We start from the raw sequence: 22,664 nt of genomic DNA, 5'->3' as shown, positions 1-22,664 counted from the left end.
AGGATGTTCAAAGGGCATCTTCACCCTATTTGCATCTAGCAGTGGGGAAAAGCTAGAAGGAACATGCAAGTGTGGTAATAATGCAACAGCCCCACAACATGCAGAAAAATTAACTGTCCCAGCCTTGCAGAAACACTACACTGAGCACCAGCTGCAATTAGGACAACCCTTTGGCTGGTCCTTAACTTGCCCACAAACACAACAATACTAAGAGGGACCTCCTGGCTCTGCCCACTGCCACCAGCACAGCACCATCATGTGCGGTCAGCAAGGAATCTGTGCTCAGAAGCAATGCTGGGAAAGGCAAACACCAATATTTCATCTGAGGCAAAGCAAGCTTCCCTTGCAGCAGGCTCTGTGCTTATGTGTTTATACAGACTTGGGCCAAGGAAACTCACCCACCTTGCTCCTGCGCTGCGACATGACACAAACCTACAGGCACTAGCACACACAGCACACATAAACAGTAACCTCGACTTATCACATCAGGCTTTGATACAAGTAAGTGGCCAGAACTGAAACAGGAACAGAGAAGGAGGATACAGCTGAAAGTCTGTGGACAAAACTAAATCAGGAGACAGTGATGGATCTCTGCTTACAAGGAAGATGATTATGACTCAGCCAAAAGGAAAGCACATTCAGACTGAACTGCAGAATCACTGACTGATTCCAGAACATTTAAGGCAGAGAAAACCAAGGAAATTAGAAGTAACAAATCAAAATATGCCAACTGTAACTGAAATGGAGAAGGGAAGGCTTGATACTTAAGAAGAGTTCTGGACAATAACACGGACACAGAGACTAACAATTCTCCAGGCTTCAGTGCTGAAATGAATTTGCCTCTGGACCAGCCTAAGACCCCATTTTATCCCACTAACAAGACAGATTTGATGCTGTGACAGCTCATATCAGTCTCCTTAAAGCAGATTCAAAAAGCTGATGAAACTGAGCTCTAGCAAACCTCACACGAGGCCGCTCAGTGCTGACTGATGTAGTGCCTTTTGGAGTCTCTGCCTACTTTATTATTACCTCCACAGCCTTTGATAACTCAAGAACACGGGATTCACCAACAATGAGGTGCTGAGGAATTCAGCTCCTCAACTGCTCAGGTGACACAGTGACACCACATCTGAGATGGCCCTGCACACAGAGCAGACAGGCACACAGATGATCCCCCAGAAGAGAAACAAACAAGGTACAGGCCATGACAGATGCAAGAAGACACTTTAAGGAGTCAGCCAGCACACCCGCTCCTCATTCACCTCAGACCATCTAACATTAAGAGTTATTCAACTTGCTGTGAAATTGTTCTATGCTTTTCAAGCAACATTATGGACATAACGCACCACTATGCTGGTCCATTTCAAGCCTGAACTTGTCAGTCATTGATAGACAGAGCTTCTAGCTGCGCAATTCCCAGCCTGGGCATGAGAGAAGCTGGACAAAAAAAAAAAATCACATAGGACATGAGAGATCACTTTGTCATTCAGCTTATTCCCAGAGCCAAGCAGAATCTCAGGCTGGGATACAGCAAGGTCCTGGTACCAGCCAGGGGGGGGATCCTGCCTGTGAGGTGACAGCAAAGAGATGATCAACATGGCAGAGTGTGCTATAACATTCCGTATTTACAAAAGCTTTCAGAATCAAGTGCAAGTGGCACAGAATCACTACACCAGTATCAACCAAAATTTAAAAAAAGAAAAGAAAAAAAAGAAGAAAACCAGAGAAAAAAGCACTGCAAAGAAGATGGGAAAAGAGAGTTGAGTTCAGAAGAGTTGTATTTACATAAATCAATTATCAGTGAAGATATTAGAGTGCTGCATTGGAAGGAGTCCAGGATTAGAAGCACGTTAGTGCCACTCTGGGAGGTGCTCAACCCATCTCCTGTCAGGAGCTTCTGCTGACACTTTCTGCATCTGCACTGAGTGTGCAGTGAAGCACCCTCAGTTTCAATTACATTCAGCAGAAAGACAAGAACTTTGGGAATGCGACTGGTCTGGCCAGGTGTGGCCTCCTCTGCTTTAGGATGAGCTGAGATGCACCCCCAACATGAAGGGAACACAGCAGGCAGCTCAGGTTCTCCATACCCTTTGTGAAGCAAGCCTGAACTTTTCCAAGTTGATCTCTGTTACCTGGGTTTAGTGCGGGCCTCTCCCACCACCGCTTCCTTGAAGAACTCAGAGCAAAGCGACCAAACATTTAAGAGCCTGTGTGTGATGAAGAGCTCAAAGAAATCCACACGTAAACTTTGATTACTTCAGAAGTACTGCCAAGCACATCAGCATTAATTAGAGACATGCTGAAAAACTAATAAATATTGGCTAAGGGAATCATCTGGAATTATCAGACTAAAAATGACTACAGGAAGAGAAGCTGCCCTGCTCATAACCCAGCAGTGCTGACACAACCCCCGACAGGACCCACTCAGAGGAACACCATATTCCTGGGAAGTTCCTGGTGCAGAGATGGAGAATGTGTGAGACCAGAGAAACAGAGGCGGAAGACCAGATGGCAGACTAGAACTGCAGGGATGAGGGAAGGAGGGATAAAACTGTCATCTCCCCGTCCCTCTTTCCTCCCTCCTTCTTGTACAAGCAATGCCAGCCCAGCTCCCCTGGGACTCTGTAGCCACGGCAGACAACCACAGGTCAATAAATGACAGCAGCGGTGGCTCCAGGCCCGAGGGCTGTGACCCCTGCCATGCCATTTATCACACCCGTGGCACGTCCCACTCTCTCCCCTCCGGTGCAGAGCCTCCCCCTCCAAGGAGCCCACGTCTCATCACAGGAAGAGAACAGCCCCTGCTGCTTTAACAGGGATACCCAGAACTGTTGTTTCCATGGATGCAGAGCAGCCTCATGGCACACAGCTACACGTACAAAGGTGTTTCTGAGCCTCACCATGGGGGTGGGAGCACACGGGCAGGTGCTGAATGATGCTGTTCCTACTCATTCTGTATCATTCATTTCTCTTGGCAAATTCAAAAGCAGGCTGAGACAGGCTGTGGCCACCTTCTCCTTGTTTGCGGTGTTTGACAGCTTTAAAGCACAAGCAAACACCAGTTCTTGCTTCTGTGAAATCAGACCTTGTGACGTTACTAAGCCAAAGGCACTCAGACAAGAACCGCATCTCACAGCCCTATGGCCGATCGCCTTCACTGGCCAAAGGCATCAGAGCAGCCCACGTCAGAGGGAATCTTCGTGGTGCAGAAGGTTAATTCGCAGTTCAGCTCTAAAGGATTCTACTGTATTTTTAACAGGGCACAAATGGATGGAGCCTAGTGATCCGTATCACTTCTTTTCTGGATACTGATCTATACAGAAGAAACGTTCTGGTTCCCCTGAGCCCACTGCAGAGTCAGCACAGCCCCACACCCGGCTGATATGGGAGTGCTGGGAGCAGGCACTGCCTGCACAGCGTGCAGCCACAGGCCAGGGAGAAGCACCTGAGCCCAGGCACAAGCTTTATGAGCTCTGTGTGACGTCCAGTTAACCAATGCAGCTGTACTTGGGGAAATCACAGCACACTTCACAGCCAAACGGTACTCTGGGCCTCCTAAAAATAAGCTCCCAGCACTCAGCTCCTGCCAGCCTGAGCTGCTCCAGACCTGGCCCTGCAGGCAGCAGTAGCAACCCCGCAGCATTCACTATCACAGAGACCAGAATGGCAAGACGGGGAAACCCGAACTCATAAGACTCCCACACAAGCAGTGCTGGTTGAGCAGAGCACAGTCAGTGCATGGGAGCACTCACTCAGTAACTGAGGTCTCAGGGACAGGTCTGACCATACACATGCTGCAGCCCTACCTCCTGCTGAGCTGGGAACACCGCACATGGAGAGGGCTGTGCCCTGCAATCAACTATGCTGCAGAGCAGGAGAAGGGATCCTGTAAGAAGGAGAACTAAGATACAGTCTTATGAAAGGCAAATTAGACCAATTAGAAGAGATTTGCTGCAAGTACTGAGGGATTTTGACCTGAACTGTAATCAGGGACAGAGATGCATTCCTCTAAAAGAGGGAAACCAGTGAGAGATCATGTGTAAACAACTCTGCCAATTAAAACAGAGCAGATTATCCCATCCACCCAGCTCAGCTCGTGGAACCGCTGTGTGCTTCAGGCACACCACCGGGATCCCAAGGTAGGCATCAGAGCTCACTAACAGGCACGACAGCAGGACAGAAGGGCTGCAGGCCCCACTGGGACCACCTGCAACCAGATACCTCCATTCACTGAATTTAGAGAAACCACAAAATGCCAATAGGAAAGCAGGACACAGCTGTGAGCTGGGATGCAGGGCAGGGTCAGGCAGATGACACGTCCCACACAGCACCGTGCAGCAGGCACAGGCCACACCAGTTTTACACCAAGGTGGAAGGGTACATGGGCAGACACAGCACAGCCTGTGCTCTGCCTCCAGGTTCCGCAGCTTCCCTTTGTGATTGTCAATTTTTTCAGTAGTTCATCATTCAAAACCACACATATACAAAGAAAAACAGCTTTACAGGCACTGGAAACATCCAAACAGAGGAAGGAAAGACACGTTAAGAACTCTGTTAGGAAATGAGCAGCGAGGGAGATAACACTGTGTACCTGGGGAAAGAGAAAAACTAAGAGAAATGAGAACAAGAGCAATTTGGGATGAGGAAGGACCTTTTGAAAAGCAAGCAAGGAGCGCATCAAACAATAACCCTGAGAGGCATGTCCATGTTCACAGCTGCTGACAGTGGAAAAGTTTCAGAGCACTTCACGCTGCTGCCAAGCTCCAGTCGGGAGTTTTTTCCACTGGCTCAGACCAGCACAGTTCGGTGTGTCAGGACCCAACGCGGCACGTAGCTCCGTGCAGCACAAAGCACGTGCTGAAGCCCTGCTGGGTCCGACCCGTCGGGCGCGGTGCGATGGCAGCAGCAGCACTGCAGAGCACGGCGCAGAACCACCGCAGCCGATGGCAGGACAGGCACCGCGGCAGCACCTGCACCACCCACAGCCCTGCCCCGAGCGTGGGACAGCAGCCTGTGCTGCGCCGGTGCTTCCCTCTGGCCCGTGCGGAGCTGCACACACAGCATCCCAACGCACGGCCACTGCCCGGAGCTTCAGCCGCCCCGCGCTTCCCAGCCCGGTTACAGCGGGTGCCCGAACATCATGTGGGTTCGTCCCAGCCCAGCTCAGCTCCGTGCCACCCCGGGAAGGCCACGCTTCCTAACGAGCAGCGCGCTACAATTAACAGCCCGGGATGTTTTTCTGGCGCCATTTGTCACAAAGAATCCCAGTGTGCGGCCGCGGAGCCCACGGTTAAATCCAGATACACGACGTTTGCCCGCTTCTAATTCGGGCAACACAGCGCTGATTCACTCAAAGACGAGCAGGGGCGCCTCGTGCTTTATTTACGCCGCACACACGCGACAGGACCGGGGGAAGAGGAACCGCAGCACCCCGAGCACCGAAGCAAAGCGCACGGAGCGGAGCGGGCACAGCAGCCCCCGCAGCACAGCGCCGGGCCGCTCCGTACGGCTGAGAGCCGCGGTCGCCGCAGCGCCGGCCACGCGCGGCAGGAGCCGGGCAGCCCCAGGGCCGCTCCCGGCCCGTACAGGTGGTGGCCGCGGCGGCGCCGCCCGGCACGGATGGGGGAGCACCGTGTCCATCCCCGATCCCCCCTCGAGGCCGCTCTCTCACCTCCCTCTCTCACCTCCCCCCGGCGGCGCCCGGCCGGGACACAACTTCCCCGCTCGGGGGCGGCAGCGCCTCCGCTCCCTCCCCCGCCGCTCCCCGGGCCCCCGCCGCCGTCCCTCCTGTTCCTCACCTGCCGCGGGGAGGCCGCTCCGTGCGGACCGGCGGCTGCGGCGGGCTGAGTCCCCCGGCGCGGCTCGGAGCGCTCAGGCCGGCCGCGGCCCGCCGCCTCCCGGCCGCTGGGCGTCCCTCCTGCCGCTGGGGGAGCCGCCGCCGCGCCGCCCGGCCGCCATGTTCCGCGCGGGGAGGAGCGCCAGGCCACGCCTCGCCGTCGCCCCCAGCCCCGGCCCGGCCGCGGGAGGAGCGGAGCCGGGGGCGGCAGCGGCGATGAGGGCAGCGCCCGGAGCGAGAGCGGAGGGACCGTGCGGTTTGGGACCGCGGCCGCCAATTGCAGGGTGAAGGCGGCGAGGCGGGCGGCAGCTTTCGTGTGGAAATAGCACCGTGTAGCTGCCCACGCAGAAACACGGGGAAAATTGCAGCAGGAAGCACAAGCGATGCAAGGAGCGGCACGGCAGCCGCGCTCCCGTCGGCACGAGGCGCTCGGAGCGCACAGCTCACAGCCCGCACCTCGCGCCGGGCTTCACTTACCGGCTCGCGGCCGCCCGCGCCCTCGGCACAGCTGCTGCAGCCGGGGGGCGAGGAGGCAGCTGTGCCCGGCTCTCCCCGCTGAGCGCCCCCCGCTGCGGGATACGAGCACGTGGCGGCAGGTGGTCGAATGAACCCACGCGGGTGCCGGAGGGTTCACAGCAGATTGAACACCGCCTCCCTGCCCGCCGCTGTCCCAGCAGCAACAGGCTGCACCTGGCCCGGTGCGGCAGCTTTGCTTCCCAACAGCTGCTCGCATCCAGCCCCGCAGAGGGAAGCCATCACACACAACACTAAGTTATGACCCAGAACCACGTTCTGTGAAATTGGATTTAACGTTTCAAACTGCAATTCGATATAAAAATAACCCGGATAGGGAGCAGCCCAGCTTTAACATCCACAACGCCCCACTGGGGTCTACAGAGGTTTCGATGCCATATTTGCCTACGTGATCCCCAGGCCAAGCCCTCCTACCTCCAGGCTTCCACACCTCCTGGGTCAGGGTACCTGCGTGCAGGCAATGGCAGCGAACACTGAAGCAAAGACAGCATTCAGCAGCTCTACCTTCCCCATGCCCTCTGGCGCCAGCACCCTGCCCCACATGCTCCCTCATTTCCTTCCCATACACCAGTTAGAAAAGAAGCCCTTCAGGTTCTTGACATCCCTGGCCCTACTAAAGATACAAAAAGCTTACGATTTCAAATAACGCAAACATCAACTAAACACACCTGCACACAGGCTTCCCTGCATACTCTTTTTCTTTTCCTTCAGTCAGTATCTCCAACTTGCCCACTTCTATTTACATGACAATGGGTCAGGAAACCCATTTCTTTCAAAGGGGAAGGCCAAAGCATAAAAGAAACAAATAACAGCACACTAGACACTGAAGAGCTCCCCAAGTATCGGTATGAGATTCTTTTATGGGCATTATACACCCACAGCAAACCAGGTGTTCACATTTGCTGCCTTACGATAATTTAAATAACATCAGCATTAATACTATCATACGATGAACAAGGGTAGAATCTCCTTAAGATTCTTAAGAACACTGGGACTATCTCACAGTTCAGGCCACCTTCACAAGGAGGATGTGTTCTGCCCATTGTTTGCCACCCATCTCTTCAGATTGACCTCATTCTTCATTTCATTGTGTATAGTTGGAATAATACAAGCATATAGTTGTAATTACAGAGTAAATGGACAGCCAGAGAGTATCCAAGAAAAGACTCACCAGTGCTGAGGCTCAGAGTCAAGATGAATGCTCGCCAATGTTGAGGCTTACCACAAGAACTCCATGAAGGAGTGATCTCCAGAAAGAGTTGCTACCTTAGTGGTGTTCAGCCCTTAAATGGGATCTAGGAGAGGTAGAGTCAAGCTCCAGCCCTGCTGGGAGCGCAGCTGAACTACCTTCACCTGTGCTCCCACAGCTGACTCGTCGCTTGCCTCTGATGGTTAATCAGAGGTTCAGGCTGTGATCAACAGTTTCCCTTACACATTGCAAGAAAGAAAGAAATCCAAGGACATGAATACAAGAAAGATACAGTAAATCCAAGGAGATGAATTTCCAATGGGGTACATGTAGAACATATTTGTACAGTGGTAGTTTTTTTTGTTTAAACTTGTAAACGTGCAGTGACAAACCAACAAGTGTCCCCTGGAGCAGCAGCAGCGCTGGCTGTGCAAGCCAAGCCCCTCACACAGCTTGTACCCTGCATGGTACAAACACTGCCCTTCTCCACAGAAACATGGGGGAGAGGTAAGTAATGCTGAGCTCTTCAGGGTACCCCACTGTGCCATAAGGAAGTTGTATCGATTGACATTGTATTCACCTAATTTTCTGCATCCTTCTGCAATGGCCAGATTGCTGTAAAAACCACAACAACGTGACTTTGAAAAAGACCTAGGGGTCCTGATAGATGAGAAACTTAACATGAGCCAGCAGTGCGCTCTGGCAGCCTGGAAAGCAAATGGGATCCTGGGCTCCATCAGGAGAGGGGTGGTCAGCAGGGATAGGGAGGTGATCGTCCCTCTCTACTCTGCTCTTGTGAGGCCCCATCTGGAGTACTGTGTCCAGGTGTGGAGCCCTCAGTACAAAAAAGATATGGAGATTTTGGAAAGGGTCCAGAGGAGGGCCACAAAGATGATCAGGGGGCTGGAGCACCTCCCCTATGAGGACAGGCTGAGGGAGTTGGGTTTGTTCAGCCTGGAGAAGAGAAGGTTGCGAGGTGACCTCATTGCAGCCTTTCAATACTTGAAGGGAACTTACTCCCAGGAAGGGAGTAAACTCTTCGAAAGGGCTGATAATAGCAGGACACGGGGAAATGGTTTTAAGTTGAAGGAAGGAAGATTTAGGTTGGATGTTAGGGGGAAGTTCTTTACTAGAAGAGTGGTTAGGTCCTGGAACAGGCTGCCCAGTGAGGTTGTGGATGCCCCGTCCTTGGAGGTGTTCAAGACCAGGTTGGACGGGGCCCTGGGCAACCTGATCTAGTAAAGGCATATGTTTGGTGGCCCTACTAGGCAGGGGGTTGGAACTACATGATCCTTGAGGTCCCTTCCAACCTGGGTAATTCTGTGATTCTGTGATTCTGTGACTTGTTTTTTTCTCCACAAATTAAGCATATAGGAAATCACTTACAGTTCTGAGATGCTACACACCAGTAAATTCCTGCTCCTTCCTGGCAGGCAGGGCGGTGCAGGTGAGGCATTCTCAGGTGCTCACATCTCCAGGGAAAGATTCATAATCCCCCACTCAAGCCACTTTAAGCGCCCCTAAGGACCACCTTTCCCAGCTCTAAAATAAATCCGTTCCAAACTCAAATAAACAGTCATTCCAGGTGCATTACCCTGCAGTCCTAAACCTTTCACAGTCTTAGTGGGAAAGAAAAATGCAGCCTGTGAAGTGTAGCAGCAATACCACCCAGCTGCTCTCCATCACTGCTCCTCGGTGATTTGGCTTTCTGAAGGGGTCAGCCTTGTTATCAGCACATAGGAATGCTGGAGCACATAGCAAGGTTCTCTGCAGTCTCCCTGCAGAGCCGCAGCAAAACGAGAAACAGATCACGGGCCTCCTGCTTGCTAATCAAATGCTCCATCCATTTGTACAGATTACCAGTTACACGTGAGGAAAAGGTTTTCATCATAAAGCTGAAAGGTTACGCACATCTGAGGTCTAGTTCTGCTTGTGCTTCTCTCGCCCTCTCAGGCATAGCACAGCACAACAGCATCCTGACAAAACACATTCCACCAGCCCAGCAAGCGACAGCAGGCCAGTCCCGGCTTACAGGGACATCTGGTTTAAGCACAAGTAAAAGCTACCACTGATTATCAGTCTTCCCCAGCATAATCAGTCCATGTGTTAATTACAAGTCTGTGAAAAAGGGGAGCTGGGGAAACGGTGCTCACGTGCTTCTCTTAGCTAGGAAGATGGCGGATACTACCCAAGAGGATGAATAGACTCCAACCAGTCGTGGCATACTGGAAAACGGGTCTGTGAGAACTGCAGCCTCAGGCTCTAATGCAAGAGGTGTGAAGCTGCAGATCTGAGCCATTCGCAATCCCCGCTGTAACAAATGGAAGACAAATGAAAGCAACACAAGAACCCTTTCTGAACAGAATTTATCAAGTTGGCACGTTTTTTGAGCCCTCATCCAAGACAACTAATAGAGCAATTGCAAGAGGTGAAGGCATATACAGTGCAACTTAAACACTATAATCCTTATTAATAAATATGTCTCATGAATACACAGAGGAACCCTCTGTGAAAAGCTCAGCATATGCTACATGAATATTCCTGACAGAATCACAGAACATCCGGAGTTGGAAGGGACCCACAAGGATCACCAAACCCAAATCTAGGCTGCAGCAGGACCTAAAACCAGCCCTCCTGTTGCACTGCTTTCCAGTAGCAGTGTGTAAATGACTCGTCCTCGTTAAAAGAGCTACAAAAAGCATGGGAATTCATCACTAACTTTATTATATCTTTTCTTACTGCATATCGAATTGTACTGAAACACCTCTTCTGAGATCACCTAGATAAAATTAACTGTGACAGCAGGAGCTTACCTGCTGGCCACGAGCAGATGGCCTCATCCCACTCAAGCAGGCTGCAAAGTCTCACCTCCCTTCAAACTAGGGACAATTTTCCTCCTGTTTCTTCAGGCAGGAAAAGCAATCATCTCCTCAAGCAGTACCAACTGACTTACCAGGTACCTGCAGCACTTTAGGGGTTTCAAGGAACAAAGCTTCCTTCCTGACAGGCCAGGCAGCCCCTGCCCACCACAGTGGTTCACCAGCACAACCTCTAGGGCCAGGCCTGCAGCTGCCACCTGTCCTCAGAGCAGCCTGCATCTGAGCAGGCAGTTCAGCCCTGGCACTTGCAGGGTAGGAAGAGGCAGCTGTGGCAGTACCTGGCACTAACAGGGCAGCTGTAGGCAGAAGCCACCTGGCTGCTCTTGCACAAGCAGCCTGAGGTTGTAAACTAAAGGAAAAGGCCAAGGCAGTGAAGGGCTGAGAGGAGCAAAGCCAGCAGCTGAAACCCAAATGACGTCTGCTCTGCAAACCCCTTGCATTTTGCTGGAGTAGGTGGCTCTGCAGGGGCCAGTGGTTGGGTCTGGGCCTCCACAGGAGTGTCCATTGTAGGAGATGAAATAAATAGGGCAGCTTGCAGACCTAGGGCTGCCGAGCAGCTTGTGTCAGCACATCTACATCCAGCAGACCCAAAGGAGAGACATTTCTCCCACAGAAAGGCTGAAACACCAGCGAGGAAAACACAGACCAAGAAAGAAGGTAACAGCACAGCAAGGCGATCAGGATCAGAAGAAACACTACTCTATTATTCCCTGGTCTATCAGGGAAATATCCTAAAGTTTATTTGCACGGGCTCTCCTGGCCCTCTGTTTCAAATAATGCCACCACCTTTTCCTTTCAGTTGCAGTATCACTTACCTTTTCCTTTTTAAATAGGATAGTTTCTGATCACATTATTTACTGACACACAAAACAGCTCTTTTTAAAAATGATTTTTACACCAGAAGTCCCGTGGTTAAAACATAAAAATGTGACACTGAAAAACTGTGCACTGTTTAAATGTTATTTTATTAAATATCTTCAGTTCAAGGTTTCATTGTAACAAAGCTATGAAGGTTCTACCAACATTCAGACCAAACAAACAAACACTAGCTAACTTTAGTTATTTCTATATCATGCAAAAATTCTGCATCAAATGCCTTCCATTTCCTGTTTAAAATGTGATATTTATAATATATATTATATAGATGCTTATATTAGCCCCATAAGAGAACATTAAGAATGCTAAAGGTGTACAGCTGTGTTTGATAATGGCCATACCAAGCTAGGGTTCTCATTAACTTAAAAGGAAACAAAACAAACAAAAAGAAAACAAAAGAGAGTTTGTCTCCAAGACTGTGCAAAACCAAAAAACCCAAGAGTTCTTTTCTTCTTAAATTTTCTCTGAAAGATGCAGATACTTAATACAGAGGGTTTTCTTTTTCTTATTAATAATCATCAGGTAAAGAGACAAGGAAGATCAGACCTAAAGAAGGCATGCATAATGTTTTGTATTTATCCTTTTAAATGGCATAATTGTAATCTCCTATTTGCGCTCTCATGACTTAAAATAAAAAACCAACAAAAATCAACCTGAATAAAATACCAAGGCTTTTCATTTTTTCCCACTTCACTCACTGGCTTAGTGCTGTCTTTAAAAGGTTTGGAAATATTAACACCTAGTGTTTGCCCCCTCTGTGTTCAAGCCCTGCAGTCCTCCCTGGGGTGGTGGAGGGAGGAAGAGAAGAGCATTTACTCAGACAAACCTGAGAGATGCACGTGGTCTTTTCCTGCCTGACAGGTTGGCTGATCCAATCCTAGTGCGGGACAGCACCTCTCCGAAATAGGGAGCAGACAGCTACCTGGGGGAGACAGCCCCACTGTGCAACAGCTCTTATTTTCTGCATTCTGTTACATAGGATTAAAATTCCAAATTAGCTTTCTTCTGTCCCGTAGTCTGTACTGAGGTTGCCTCACATTTCATAAGCTGTCAATGCAATCACGTTAATTTCCTTCAAGGATCCAGAAAACAATTAAGGGTAGACAGAAATTCAGGTAAAAGCCCATCCCAGATTCTGTAAATAATGAATAAGCCTGTCCTTCCCCTGGGTCAAGACAAACTCTGTTACTGAAAGGGTCCACCAGAAAGACAGTTTACTTCTTGGGGCTTGGATCAGTTCTTGGGAAGATCAACGAAACAATTCCACATTCCCTACGCAATGAATAAAGGAAACGGACTCCCTTTCCAGCAAAGAAAAGAAAGGAAGATGACTTGGCCCAAAGGACAAACATCAGATCACATGTGCTAATTCCCTTTCCCCTCTGCTTCATGAGGTATCCTCTAACACCCAGAGGCAGCACCAGGAGGCGGCCCGGAGTCCTACAGCTACGGTTTGAGGTTCTGATCTGATAGTTTTCTGTGTTACAACATCACTGTAAAAAATAGAAAAATTATCCAAATAAACACTAGGAAACATGACACTTACAAACATCAGATGGGTTATAGTGGTGGGGAGAAGCACCTGGCTGGGGCTGCTGGCTCCCACTGCTATTTTCATCGGAGATCAAACAAATCAAACAGGAGGCCAGATAACCCCTTTAATTCTATGGGTGCATATATTTCAGTATAAAAAACACACGCTATTTATGCCTCATATAGGAGTGTATGTGCAAGTCTTCATGAAGAACGTAACACTAAGTTTCTTGTCTGCTTCCTAAGGAACACGTGTTCTGCAGCACTGTGGATCCCAACTATGCTACTAGAAAGGAAAAAACAAAGAATAGAAAATCCCAGACATACACCCTCTTTCCTCTGAAATCTCTGCTCCTAACGCAATGCATTTTTTTCCCCCTTTTCCTTTTCTTTGTTGTTGTTAATTAAATAAGCTGGCTTCAATTCTCCACATCTAGCCAGGTAGCGGCTGTTCCTAGAACTTATATCTCTGAAGAGCAAGCTTCTATCTAAGTTATATTCACTTAAATCTATTTTCTTTAATCCCTGCTTACAGCATTAGTTTTAAATCAACATCCTGTTTTGTTTATTTCTTTAAAAAAAAAAAAAAGTCTGTTTTGGGATCCAGCAGTCGAGCAACCAGCATTCCACGGTGTTCTTGCTGTGCAGAAATGTAAGGAGAAACTCAGGCTGAAGTCAGTCTGCTGGGCAATACGAAGAGAAGCGCCTCCTCGCTCACGAGCCCCAGCCTTCACACTGGCTCCTCTGGGGTCTCCACGCCACCGCTCACTGACTGAAGTCACAGTTCAGCCTGAACGCGATGTTAACTTCCACTGGGCTTTGTAGAACACAGTTCAGCCATCCGCTGCTCAAGCCGCCTTCTTTTTTTCCTCTCCCTCTCTCTCTCTCCTTCACTTTTGCTTTCCCCCTCACTTCATTTCAGATAGGTGTTCCAGCTGCTGCCATTTTCTTAGCCCTGGGGGAGGGGGCATGTTGGATAATCTGTCATTTAATTAGCATTACTCCTGTTTTTTAATTATTTTATACAAACAACATGTCTTTTTTTTTCTTTTTTTTTTTTTTTTTTTAAGATTTAAAAACACCTTCGTACAGCAGAAACAGACACGATGGATCCATGGAAAACAACAGAAAGGCAGCGCCTGGAGCATCAGATGCATGCAGGGTTTCGTGCATTTGGCTGCTGCCTGTTTGTAATTTTTATTTATTTATTAATTAATGTCAAAACAGACATGACCATTGCTGTCACTCAGGCACTCCAGAGCTGCTTGCTAAGAAGATATTGCCCTCCAGCTGAGTATCTCCGCAAGTTGCTGCAGTCATGAAGAGGTAGCATCCAACCAGAAAGGAGAGGGGAGAACAGGACAGATGAAAGGAAAGAAAGTCAAATGTTAGCTGCACACAATTCACTAAACAAGTTTTTCTGTAGGCTAATTACTTGGTGCAGGGAGAAATTCTTCCTAAAACAGATCGGGGCTCATCAGGAGAGCTATGAAGGGAACATATTTTCCTTTCCAGATTCCTCGGTATGCTCACAGAATAGCTGCTTGCTAAAATCAATTGCTTGACTGGAGCAGATCTGGGCCTGCTATCTCATAGCAACGTGTGGCAGAAGTTGAAGAAGTCTCCCCAAAGGAGTGATCAAAAAGTCTGCTCCTAAGGAACAGTTCCTGCTTCATTTCCAATTGGCTTTTGCCTTGAATAGAAGAACTACAGTAATTATTATTTTTAAGTCTACAATACTTACATCCTTTAACATTTTTAATGTCTACAATGCAATGTCTTTTATTTCCTGATTTGTTCTGAATCTGTTTTGATACTTCGCAGTAGACTAAGTCTATGACAGAAGCCTTACTCAACATTTCTGCGATGCAAAGTGATGTAAGTAAGTAATTTTTTTCTCCTTCCAAAGGCTTTAGACTTCTAATTGTCTGACTCCCTGAAAAGTCAGCTGACCATTCGGATCTCTTGAAAGCTTCCCTGCTTGCAGTGCATCCAGACTGGCTGTCTCTTTCTAAATTCCATCTGTGATCTCTACAATTTGCTTGTGATGGTCCACATTCTTTCCACTGCCATCAGTAGGGTTCAGTCCCTCACAACACGTGAGAATAAATACTGCTCTTGGCAGTACACAAGAAGCCCAAACTACACCAGCGTGCTTCATTCTTAAATGACCACATGTAGAAAAGCTTCCTTACCAAGTATGGAAGTTGGTTTTTTGTTTGTTTGGGATTTTTCCCCTTTTGCTCTTAAGTAGAAAAACATTAGTAAAAAGTTGCTAAGATCAGGAAACTTAGGTGTTTAAAAATGAATGTGACATACACTTCAGCATACAGTGAAAGAAGGCAGAAAGATTACATACATCTAAATAAGAGAAACTACTGTGCCACAGCAACCAAACAAGAGACCTCTCTGTAGTACAGAAAGCAGACCCCTGATAGCTGGGAAACAGCAAATCCCTGTGCACCTTCTGATACTCTTCCTCTCTGGTCTGCAGAGCAGGATCGTTAACTGTGGTCCGAGCACAGAGCTGAGGAAGCACTACAGGTACAGTGCTAGCTATGCTCAGGAGCACATGTCTCCAGTTTGTCAGGAGTGGCAGATAACCCTCTCCCAAGTACAGAGGACAGGGCTTTCACGGAGCAAGTTTTTAGCCTACAGACAACTGAAAATGGTTCTCTCTAAGTCAGCTAAATATCACTGAATAGTCTAGATGCACGACGGTGAATTCCCACATAGAGAAGCCCTTGGCTTGTGCAAGATAATCTTTCTCCCTGATAGTCCATACCTGTGTATGATGCTCACTGGAGAGGTGCTGCAGGGGCTCCAGAGCAGTGGTAGTGGACGTTCAGCCACTTGCCATCACGGCGGTGCCAGACGCGCGTCTCTTCGGACTGCGTGGTGCGGGGCCGGCCTTGGCCGTCAATGTACTGAGTCAGGCGGATATATGCGATGCAAGCAGCATCTTCACCGATGACATGGACGTGGGGGTTCAGGATGGTGGTGTGTATCGGCTTGCTGTTCTTCGACAGCACTGGCGGAACGCGCAAAATCATCAGCTTTATTTTACCACTGAGAGAGGAACAGCTTCCCACCCATCCACCATTTTTTGTAGTCTACTCACCTCCAGCTTGGTTTGGGGATACAACAAAAATTGCTCATCATTTTCCAGGCAAACATCCAAGCCTCTCCAATCCTTTTTCCTAGCACCAATCCTCCTCCTTTGGAACTGAGCCCTTACTATTGCCTAGAATCCCCCATTCTCCTTGCTCTCACTTCTGTAAAGGATACTTGTTACTCTCAATATTAAAGCTGCTGCTCCTTCAGTTACAGGAAATGATGTTTTAATTATCAGAAAATTGTTGCAAGAGAGTAAATGATCAGGAAATCTATAAGCTAGGCCTGCAGTAAATACAAACAGGTCCCAGAAAAATGTAAAACTTGCTCCAGTACAGGCTTCTGAAAGAGACAAAGCCTCTGCACACTTGGAGCTCTCAGAATTTCATATACTGAAGACCTTGATTCACTTATCAAACTAAAACAAATTCCATTTCACTCCTCATCTTGTGGAGACACTCAGAAAGGGAGGAAAATCCACTCTTTTACTGTCCCAGGCTGGCAAGGTTACCCTTCTATCTATTTAAGGGGTTCATTAGGTATTATAGATCAGAAACTGCCTAGGGAACGCTCCAAGTCAACACATCAGTCATTTGTGCATGCTTATTTCCATGTTTGACTATTCGGTCTACCTATCTCAAACATATAGAGTTTTTTACTTTGAAAATATGTTCATTCTTTTCCGTTTCAGATTAGTAGCAAATCTGGTGCCACAGACTTTTAATGCTCCTGCTGCCCATGCTTACAAATAATTTGCACCAGGCAAATCATATGCCTACAGTGAAGGGATCTGGGAGTCAGCATAGAAATTGTCGCTGAAAAACGCTTTGAGGGAAAGCATGCTATCTCTTCTAAATGCATCACAGTCCACACACAACCAAGTGCTTGCTGGTTCTGGTAGTCAGAATAAACAAGAATGATTTTCCCCAGAAAGTGAAATAAAGGAAGATTAGAGATAAGACTGATAGTGTTACCAAATCTACCCACTCACAATTCTCAAAGTAAAACTTATGGAAATCCATTCCTTCAACCAGGTTCCCCAGGGCTTCGGGTTCAAATGAGGTCAAACCAGGATCACAGATTTTTCTGCAAAGAAAAGCAGCACAGCCTTACAGCCTCCGTTTGTGCCCAAAGGCTATTTACACAGTAAAGTATTAGTATGGCACATGAGTTGTACCCTGTGCACACATCACAATTTCTTTTCTCTGAGGAGTAAGTGCCCGGATGATGAGGTACTACTATAGCAATACAGGGTTGGTGCTAGTCAGCACTTCACACAAAACAAGCATCTATGTTTCAGGTACACAAACTCATATTTTATTCTCAAGACAACTCTACTATATCCTAACTACAAATGATAAAGGCTACAATACACAACACTTCTTACTGTCCCTGTGTGACTCCTTACTCATATCCAGGAGTTGAAACATAACTTGCACACCACCTGTCAAAGCATCTACGCACAAACTACTCAGTACTTACGTATAAGCATCAAAGTCTCCATTGTTGATGGCTTCTATCAGCTGCTCTGTTATCTTAATAATTTCTTGTTTACGCACTGTGAACAAGAAGAAAGAGCAATTTAACTGCACAGAAGACTTAAATGGGAATATGAGGCAAGTGGGTGCTTCTTACAAGCTATTTGCAGAGCACCATTAGTCTAGATCTCATAGGTCATAGGCTGCTCCCTGCATTCTGGAGATATGCAGTAACAACAGCCACCCATATGAGTGTAGGGGGGCAGTGGTATGATAAGGGAATGGTGATCCCATAATGCAGGGAGAAAGGAAATAAAGATGTAATGTTCAAATTCTTCTAGAAAGGCTTGTCTTGTCCCTCCATTCAGGTGTCTCCTGAATGACAGCTCTATGTGCTTCCAGGGATTCTGACTAGTAAACCTGCCAATGTGAACCATCTGTTTGGCAGCTTAAGATGTGGAAATCCGTCACCATAGCAGCCATATAAAAATGGCCACCAGGCAGACGAGACCAATTGGAAAAAGTCTCCCAGCAACCTGCCCATCACCATCACCAATACCTCAGCTACTATGAATGCTGCAAACAAGCAATTGGGACATGTAGGGATGATTTCCACAAGCTAGAAAGACAACCGCAGCAGGATGGATGGGTTGGACAAACAGATCCTAGACATACACTAATATACACTCTGCTCCTCAGGCAGATCGCTATGGCAGAGGTCTTTTCAGCATGAGGATGGCACTGCCATTAACCCATCCCAGCACACTGGGCAAGTGAAGACATGTGGCTAGCTGCCTTCTGCTGATTCAAGCTCCCCCTGATCAACACCTCTGCACTCTCTTCTCTTGGTCTCCTACAGCTGAGAGGAGGCCCCATTCTCTTTGAGTTTTTCCATTTCCCTCCTATACCACAAGTCCTTAATGCTACAAAGCTTGGCTTGGCTTTGCTACATAACAGAACTTGAGTTCTATGACTGGACGCACATCCAACAGCTCTTCAGACTTCCCCACAGTTTCCCATGAGGTAGTATATACTGGGCACTGTACAAGCACTTAAAAAAAAAGCTCTATCATTATGTTTGCTGTTACCAAATAATGTACAATTCCTACCATCAAAAGCAGAATGCCTTCAGGCATCTAAACTGCAGGTGTCTGACACAGGACTAGTCACTTGACTTCCCTCCTGCCGGCCCTTAAAGAAATAAGCACCTTTGGAAGTCTCACCTGACGTATCTCAGACACCTACCAGCAGAAGAATGGTGTTAAGAGTCCAACCTGCCATCTTTAGATGTCCAAGTCAGGGCAGCTGAATTTCACTCTAGTTGCTAGATGCTAGGCTCAATTCCCCCTACCCTGAAACTTTACCCACATGTGTTAATCACTTCAGCACCCAGAAGTGCAGCAGAAGAGCAACAAGACAGCAATCACATTGACTACAAAAACTGTCTGCATCTACTCTGGGTATCCACTAAGAAGACCATACTAATTAATTAGACACAGAAACACCACGGTTAGGTGACAGCTTGTTGATGCTGCTAAGGACCTAGCTTTGCCACTTGGACTGTACACATTTGCACACCAAAAATGACACATAAGGAATGGATTAAAATGCAGTGAGCTATGTCTATTGGGAAAAACGTTTTGACAAAGCCTCTCATCTGGAACCATTTCCACATGAAGCAGGCCTGCACACCGCAGCCCTTCCCACGCAGAGCACACCCAGATGTGTGCAGTGCCGGAAGACTGGACCCATGGAAAGGTTCCACGTGGGAACAAGGGACAAAACCCACAGACCACAGCCCCCGTGTGCTCCGCATCCCAGAGAGATTGGCACCCTCGCCCTGCAGCTGCACCAGCCCTACCCTTCAAGCAAACCATGCCATCAGACTGTGCTCATCAGCTTGCTCTCACTACATGTCCCGAGCTGGCGCTGACACACAGAGGCTGAGCCACGCTTTCAAGGGAACGGCCCCCCAGGCTTTCAGGCAGGAAGGCATTCACACCTGCTGCTTGCGATGAGTCCTGGGGCCTCCTAACTCACACAGCAGCAGGGCACAGAAGCAAGCAAGCACACACCAGCAGGAAGGAGTGTCAGGGGGCAGCCTCTCGCTCTGCTGGGCAGCCTCACAGGAGGGTCGGACACAGCAGCACTTCTCAGTGCGCCGAGGCCCCAGCACGAAGCGCAGCGGGCTCCCATCGGGGCGGCCGGAGAGCCCCGGCCCCGCGGTGCCCCCCTGCGGCCGCTGCCGCTCCCTACAGCGCCGGGTGCGGCGGGCGGGAGCGCCGCCTGCGGGCGGCCGTGAGCGGAGCGAGCCCTGCCCGGAGAGCCCGGCCCGGCCCGGCCCCTTCCCCGCCCGTCGCGAGCGGCCGTGCCTCTCGCCGGCTCCCAGCAGCCGACCCTGCCCCGAGGGGCCCCGAGGTGGGGGGGGGAGGAGAACTTCACAACGGAGGTGACTAGCGTTAGTTGCACTACTCCACTACTGCTACCCGGCTGCTAACTTACACGGTGCACTGTTAAGTACAAAGGGAACTACTGGAGTTAGCAAGGGCTCCGACCGAGCACGCTCTAACTCCAATGTCTGCCCTGGGCTGTCCCAGGCAAGAAGCTTCTCTTCACAAGACTGTGTAGCTGCAAAACAAACGTAAGCATTACAATAATAAACAAACAAACGTAAACCAGAAAGCAAAACCAACGAAGAAGTACAAACGCACACACAGCCCCAGCCCGAGGGCACGCAAACTCACACAGCCCAGCCTGCTCCGCTGCGGGCAGGAGAGCCCCGGGAGCGCAGCGGGCACCGGGCTGAGGTGAGTGGGAGCACCGGGTGGGACAGAGCAGCACCAGGGTGAGAGTAGGAGATGCGAGCAAAGGGAAAGGCAGCAGAGCACCCCATCACTGCAAATCTCACTCGGGGAGGGGGGCGAGCAGGGAGATGGTGCTCCCCAGGGCACCGAGCAGGGCCTGTGGACAGGAGGAGCGGTCATAAGGACATAGCAAGGGGCACTTCACAGCAAAAAGGAATCTAGAAGAGATCATTTCCCTTCCATTCTGGCTAGGCAAAACACCTTTCCTTCCCACTGTGCCTCACAAACCAGCAGTGTGACATTCTTATAGATACGTCAGAAATAATCTACAGAGAGGCTCTAACTGCTGCACCACATGAGACACGGGTGCTGTGTGCAGGAAGCCATGGAAGGATGGCAGGAGGAGACAGAAGAGCAACTCCTGGTCCTCCCTCCCCAGACTGACCTGAGCAGAACCAAACAGTCCCGAGGTTCACAACTCACAGCAAAGACCCTCCAACCTCAGCATTAAACAGGCAACAAGAAAGGCGTGTGTGCAGGCTGGGAACACCACCCGTGTCCTTCCTCAGCCTGCCAGCTTGCGCACACCTCGTGTGCAGAGCTTTTCAGCCACAGGCCCCTCTCACAGAGGCACCTGGTTCAGGAGGGACCAGGCAGAAGGCACCACAGCTGACAGACCAACCATGGCACCAGCAACTGAGCACCACAGTGCAATGTAAAGCACCGCAGAGAGATGTCCCTCAGAGCCAACACTATCAACACATTTTCATTCTGAGCACCTGATAGTGGGTTCAGAAATGCCAGAGGCTCTTCCAGCGGCCACATCTCTTCCAGAACACCACTGATGCAGGCACCAACAACTGATATTCACTCATGCTGTGCTTCCTGAGCATCGCTCCCAAGCTCGTGCCAAGAGAGACTGAACTCAGCCTCATGTGCCCTGTAGCAAAACGGCCCTGCTGGCCCCACCTACAGAATAGGAAACTCAGATGTGCAGGGACTCCCCCGAGGAGACCCCAAGAGGCAGCATATCTCCTGAGAAGTCCACATCTCACCTAGATGGAAACAAGGGAATGGAATTGGCCAAGATGAGGTTCTGTCTTTTCAAAAGGGAAGGGAAGGGCTTGGAAGTTTTCAGAGTGTGAAAGAGGGTATTTTGCAGGAAGGGAGATGATTTCTTTTTATTCTAGAGTACTGGAAATGAAAAAAAAAAAACAAACCAAAAAACCAACATTCTGGAAGGAAGTCGAGGAAAGGTAAATTCTTGGGGAAGGAAAAACGGGAAAGGTAGGAGGGGAGGAGTGGGAAAAAGATGCTGTGGAGCACTGCACCCCTGGACTTACTGGCTGAGAAACAGAGAGAAAGCTGGGACTGCATGGACTCAGTCTGTGTTTTGCTCTCACTGTGCCTCCGTCCTTCAAGCACTGAGCTGCCGTCCCCGGTGGAGAGAGGGGGAGCTAGCATGGCAGGGAATTAAAACACAAACACAAACAAAACACGCAAGTTCAGTAAATAAAAAAAGAGAAAGGAAATAGGAGAACATTAAAGAAACCACAATGCTGGCACAAAACATGCAGGAGTATCCTTCAGGGCAAAGCCAAGAAGACAGCTTTACAACATGGAACTGCTGTGCAATTTATAGAGACACGGGGGGCTGCTCCTTTCAGCCCCACCACAGTGGGAACAGCACAGCCCTGAGGCAATGGTCACTGATGTATCACAGTGTCTCCTACACACAGAATAGATCTGCATAACCTGTGTCTATTGAAAATAAGAGGTCAGAAGCGGAGTTGCATGAGCTCTTCCCTGCTCCCAGATTCACGGCTATGCAGAACGCTGAGCTCCAACACCTCAAAGCTTTTGGTCTATTTAATCTTACTTGAGTGCTTGCTTTGCTTAAAATGAGGAGGGACAGGAGTGGACAAGGAATACTACTATAAAGTGAAGCACTAAAATTACCAGATAGAGCTGACCATAGCACAAAACATTACTGTGCAAGTTTGTACCCACCCAACTACCTTTTGAATATTCCCTTCTAATAAGATCATAATATATTCTAACCTCTGCCAAATCTGTTTTGGTTTGGAGCAATGCAGTCCTATATAATTCTTCATAGATTTAGTCCTGGCCAGCTGCCCTCGCTCCCCCACCTACCCTCCCCTCTCTTCACAGCATTCGTATTCCTGTCTTGTAGGACACCCCCCACTGGCTCAGATGGCTCCAGTATGGAAACTCTCCTGAATGCAGGCTGCCAAAGGAGAGGAGGTTCTGGACAAGTATCTGTTCTGGGCAGATATGCAGCAGAGATTAGGTAAACCAGTTTCAACACCATGCTACAAAAACCATCCAGATCTCTTCCCTTAAAGCTGGATTCTTAAACCACAGACTACTCCTTGGCAAAAAGGTGAGAAGCAGGACACT

At 49.0% G+C, this 22,664-nt stretch overlaps 1 protein-coding gene across 50 annotated transcripts in view; it reads right to left on the bottom strand.

Moving 5' to 3' along the window:
* Window positions 1-11,384: 11,384 nt before the first annotated feature.
* CAMK2G (calcium/calmodulin dependent protein kinase II gamma) overlaps window positions 11,385-22,664 on the bottom strand; it is a 120,577-nt gene continuing 109,297 nt past the window's right edge. For 13 of the 50 annotated variants that reach the window (XM_085554293.1, XM_085554296.1, XM_085554297.1 and 10 more), the window contains 6 exons: window positions 21,587-21,700; window positions 19,942-20,067; window positions 17,444-17,519; window positions 16,953-17,047; window positions 15,633-15,878; window positions 11,385-14,157 (listed from right to left, as the gene is read on the bottom strand). In XM_085554293.1, coding sequence (XP_085410419.1) covers window positions 15,646-15,878; window positions 16,953-17,047; window positions 17,444-17,519; window positions 19,942-20,067; window positions 21,587-21,700 — 644 coding nt within the window. In that variant the 3' untranslated portion in view covers window positions 11,385-14,157; window positions 15,633-15,645. The remainder of the gene's footprint in view (window positions 14,158-15,632; window positions 15,879-16,952; window positions 17,048-17,443; window positions 17,520-19,941; window positions 20,068-21,586; window positions 21,701-22,664) is intronic. The other 37 variants (XM_085554301.1, XM_085554304.1, XM_085554305.1 and 34 more) reach the window with 6 other exon arrangements.

This window comes from Coturnix japonica, chromosome 8 (genome assembly GCF_054131305.1).
Source record: "Coturnix japonica strain WE chromosome 8, WE-NBRP24, whole genome shotgun sequence".
Taxonomy (NCBI): domain Eukaryota; kingdom Metazoa; phylum Chordata; class Aves; order Galliformes; family Phasianidae; genus Coturnix; species Coturnix japonica.
This window is presented reverse-complemented; position numbering and strand designations above follow the sequence as displayed.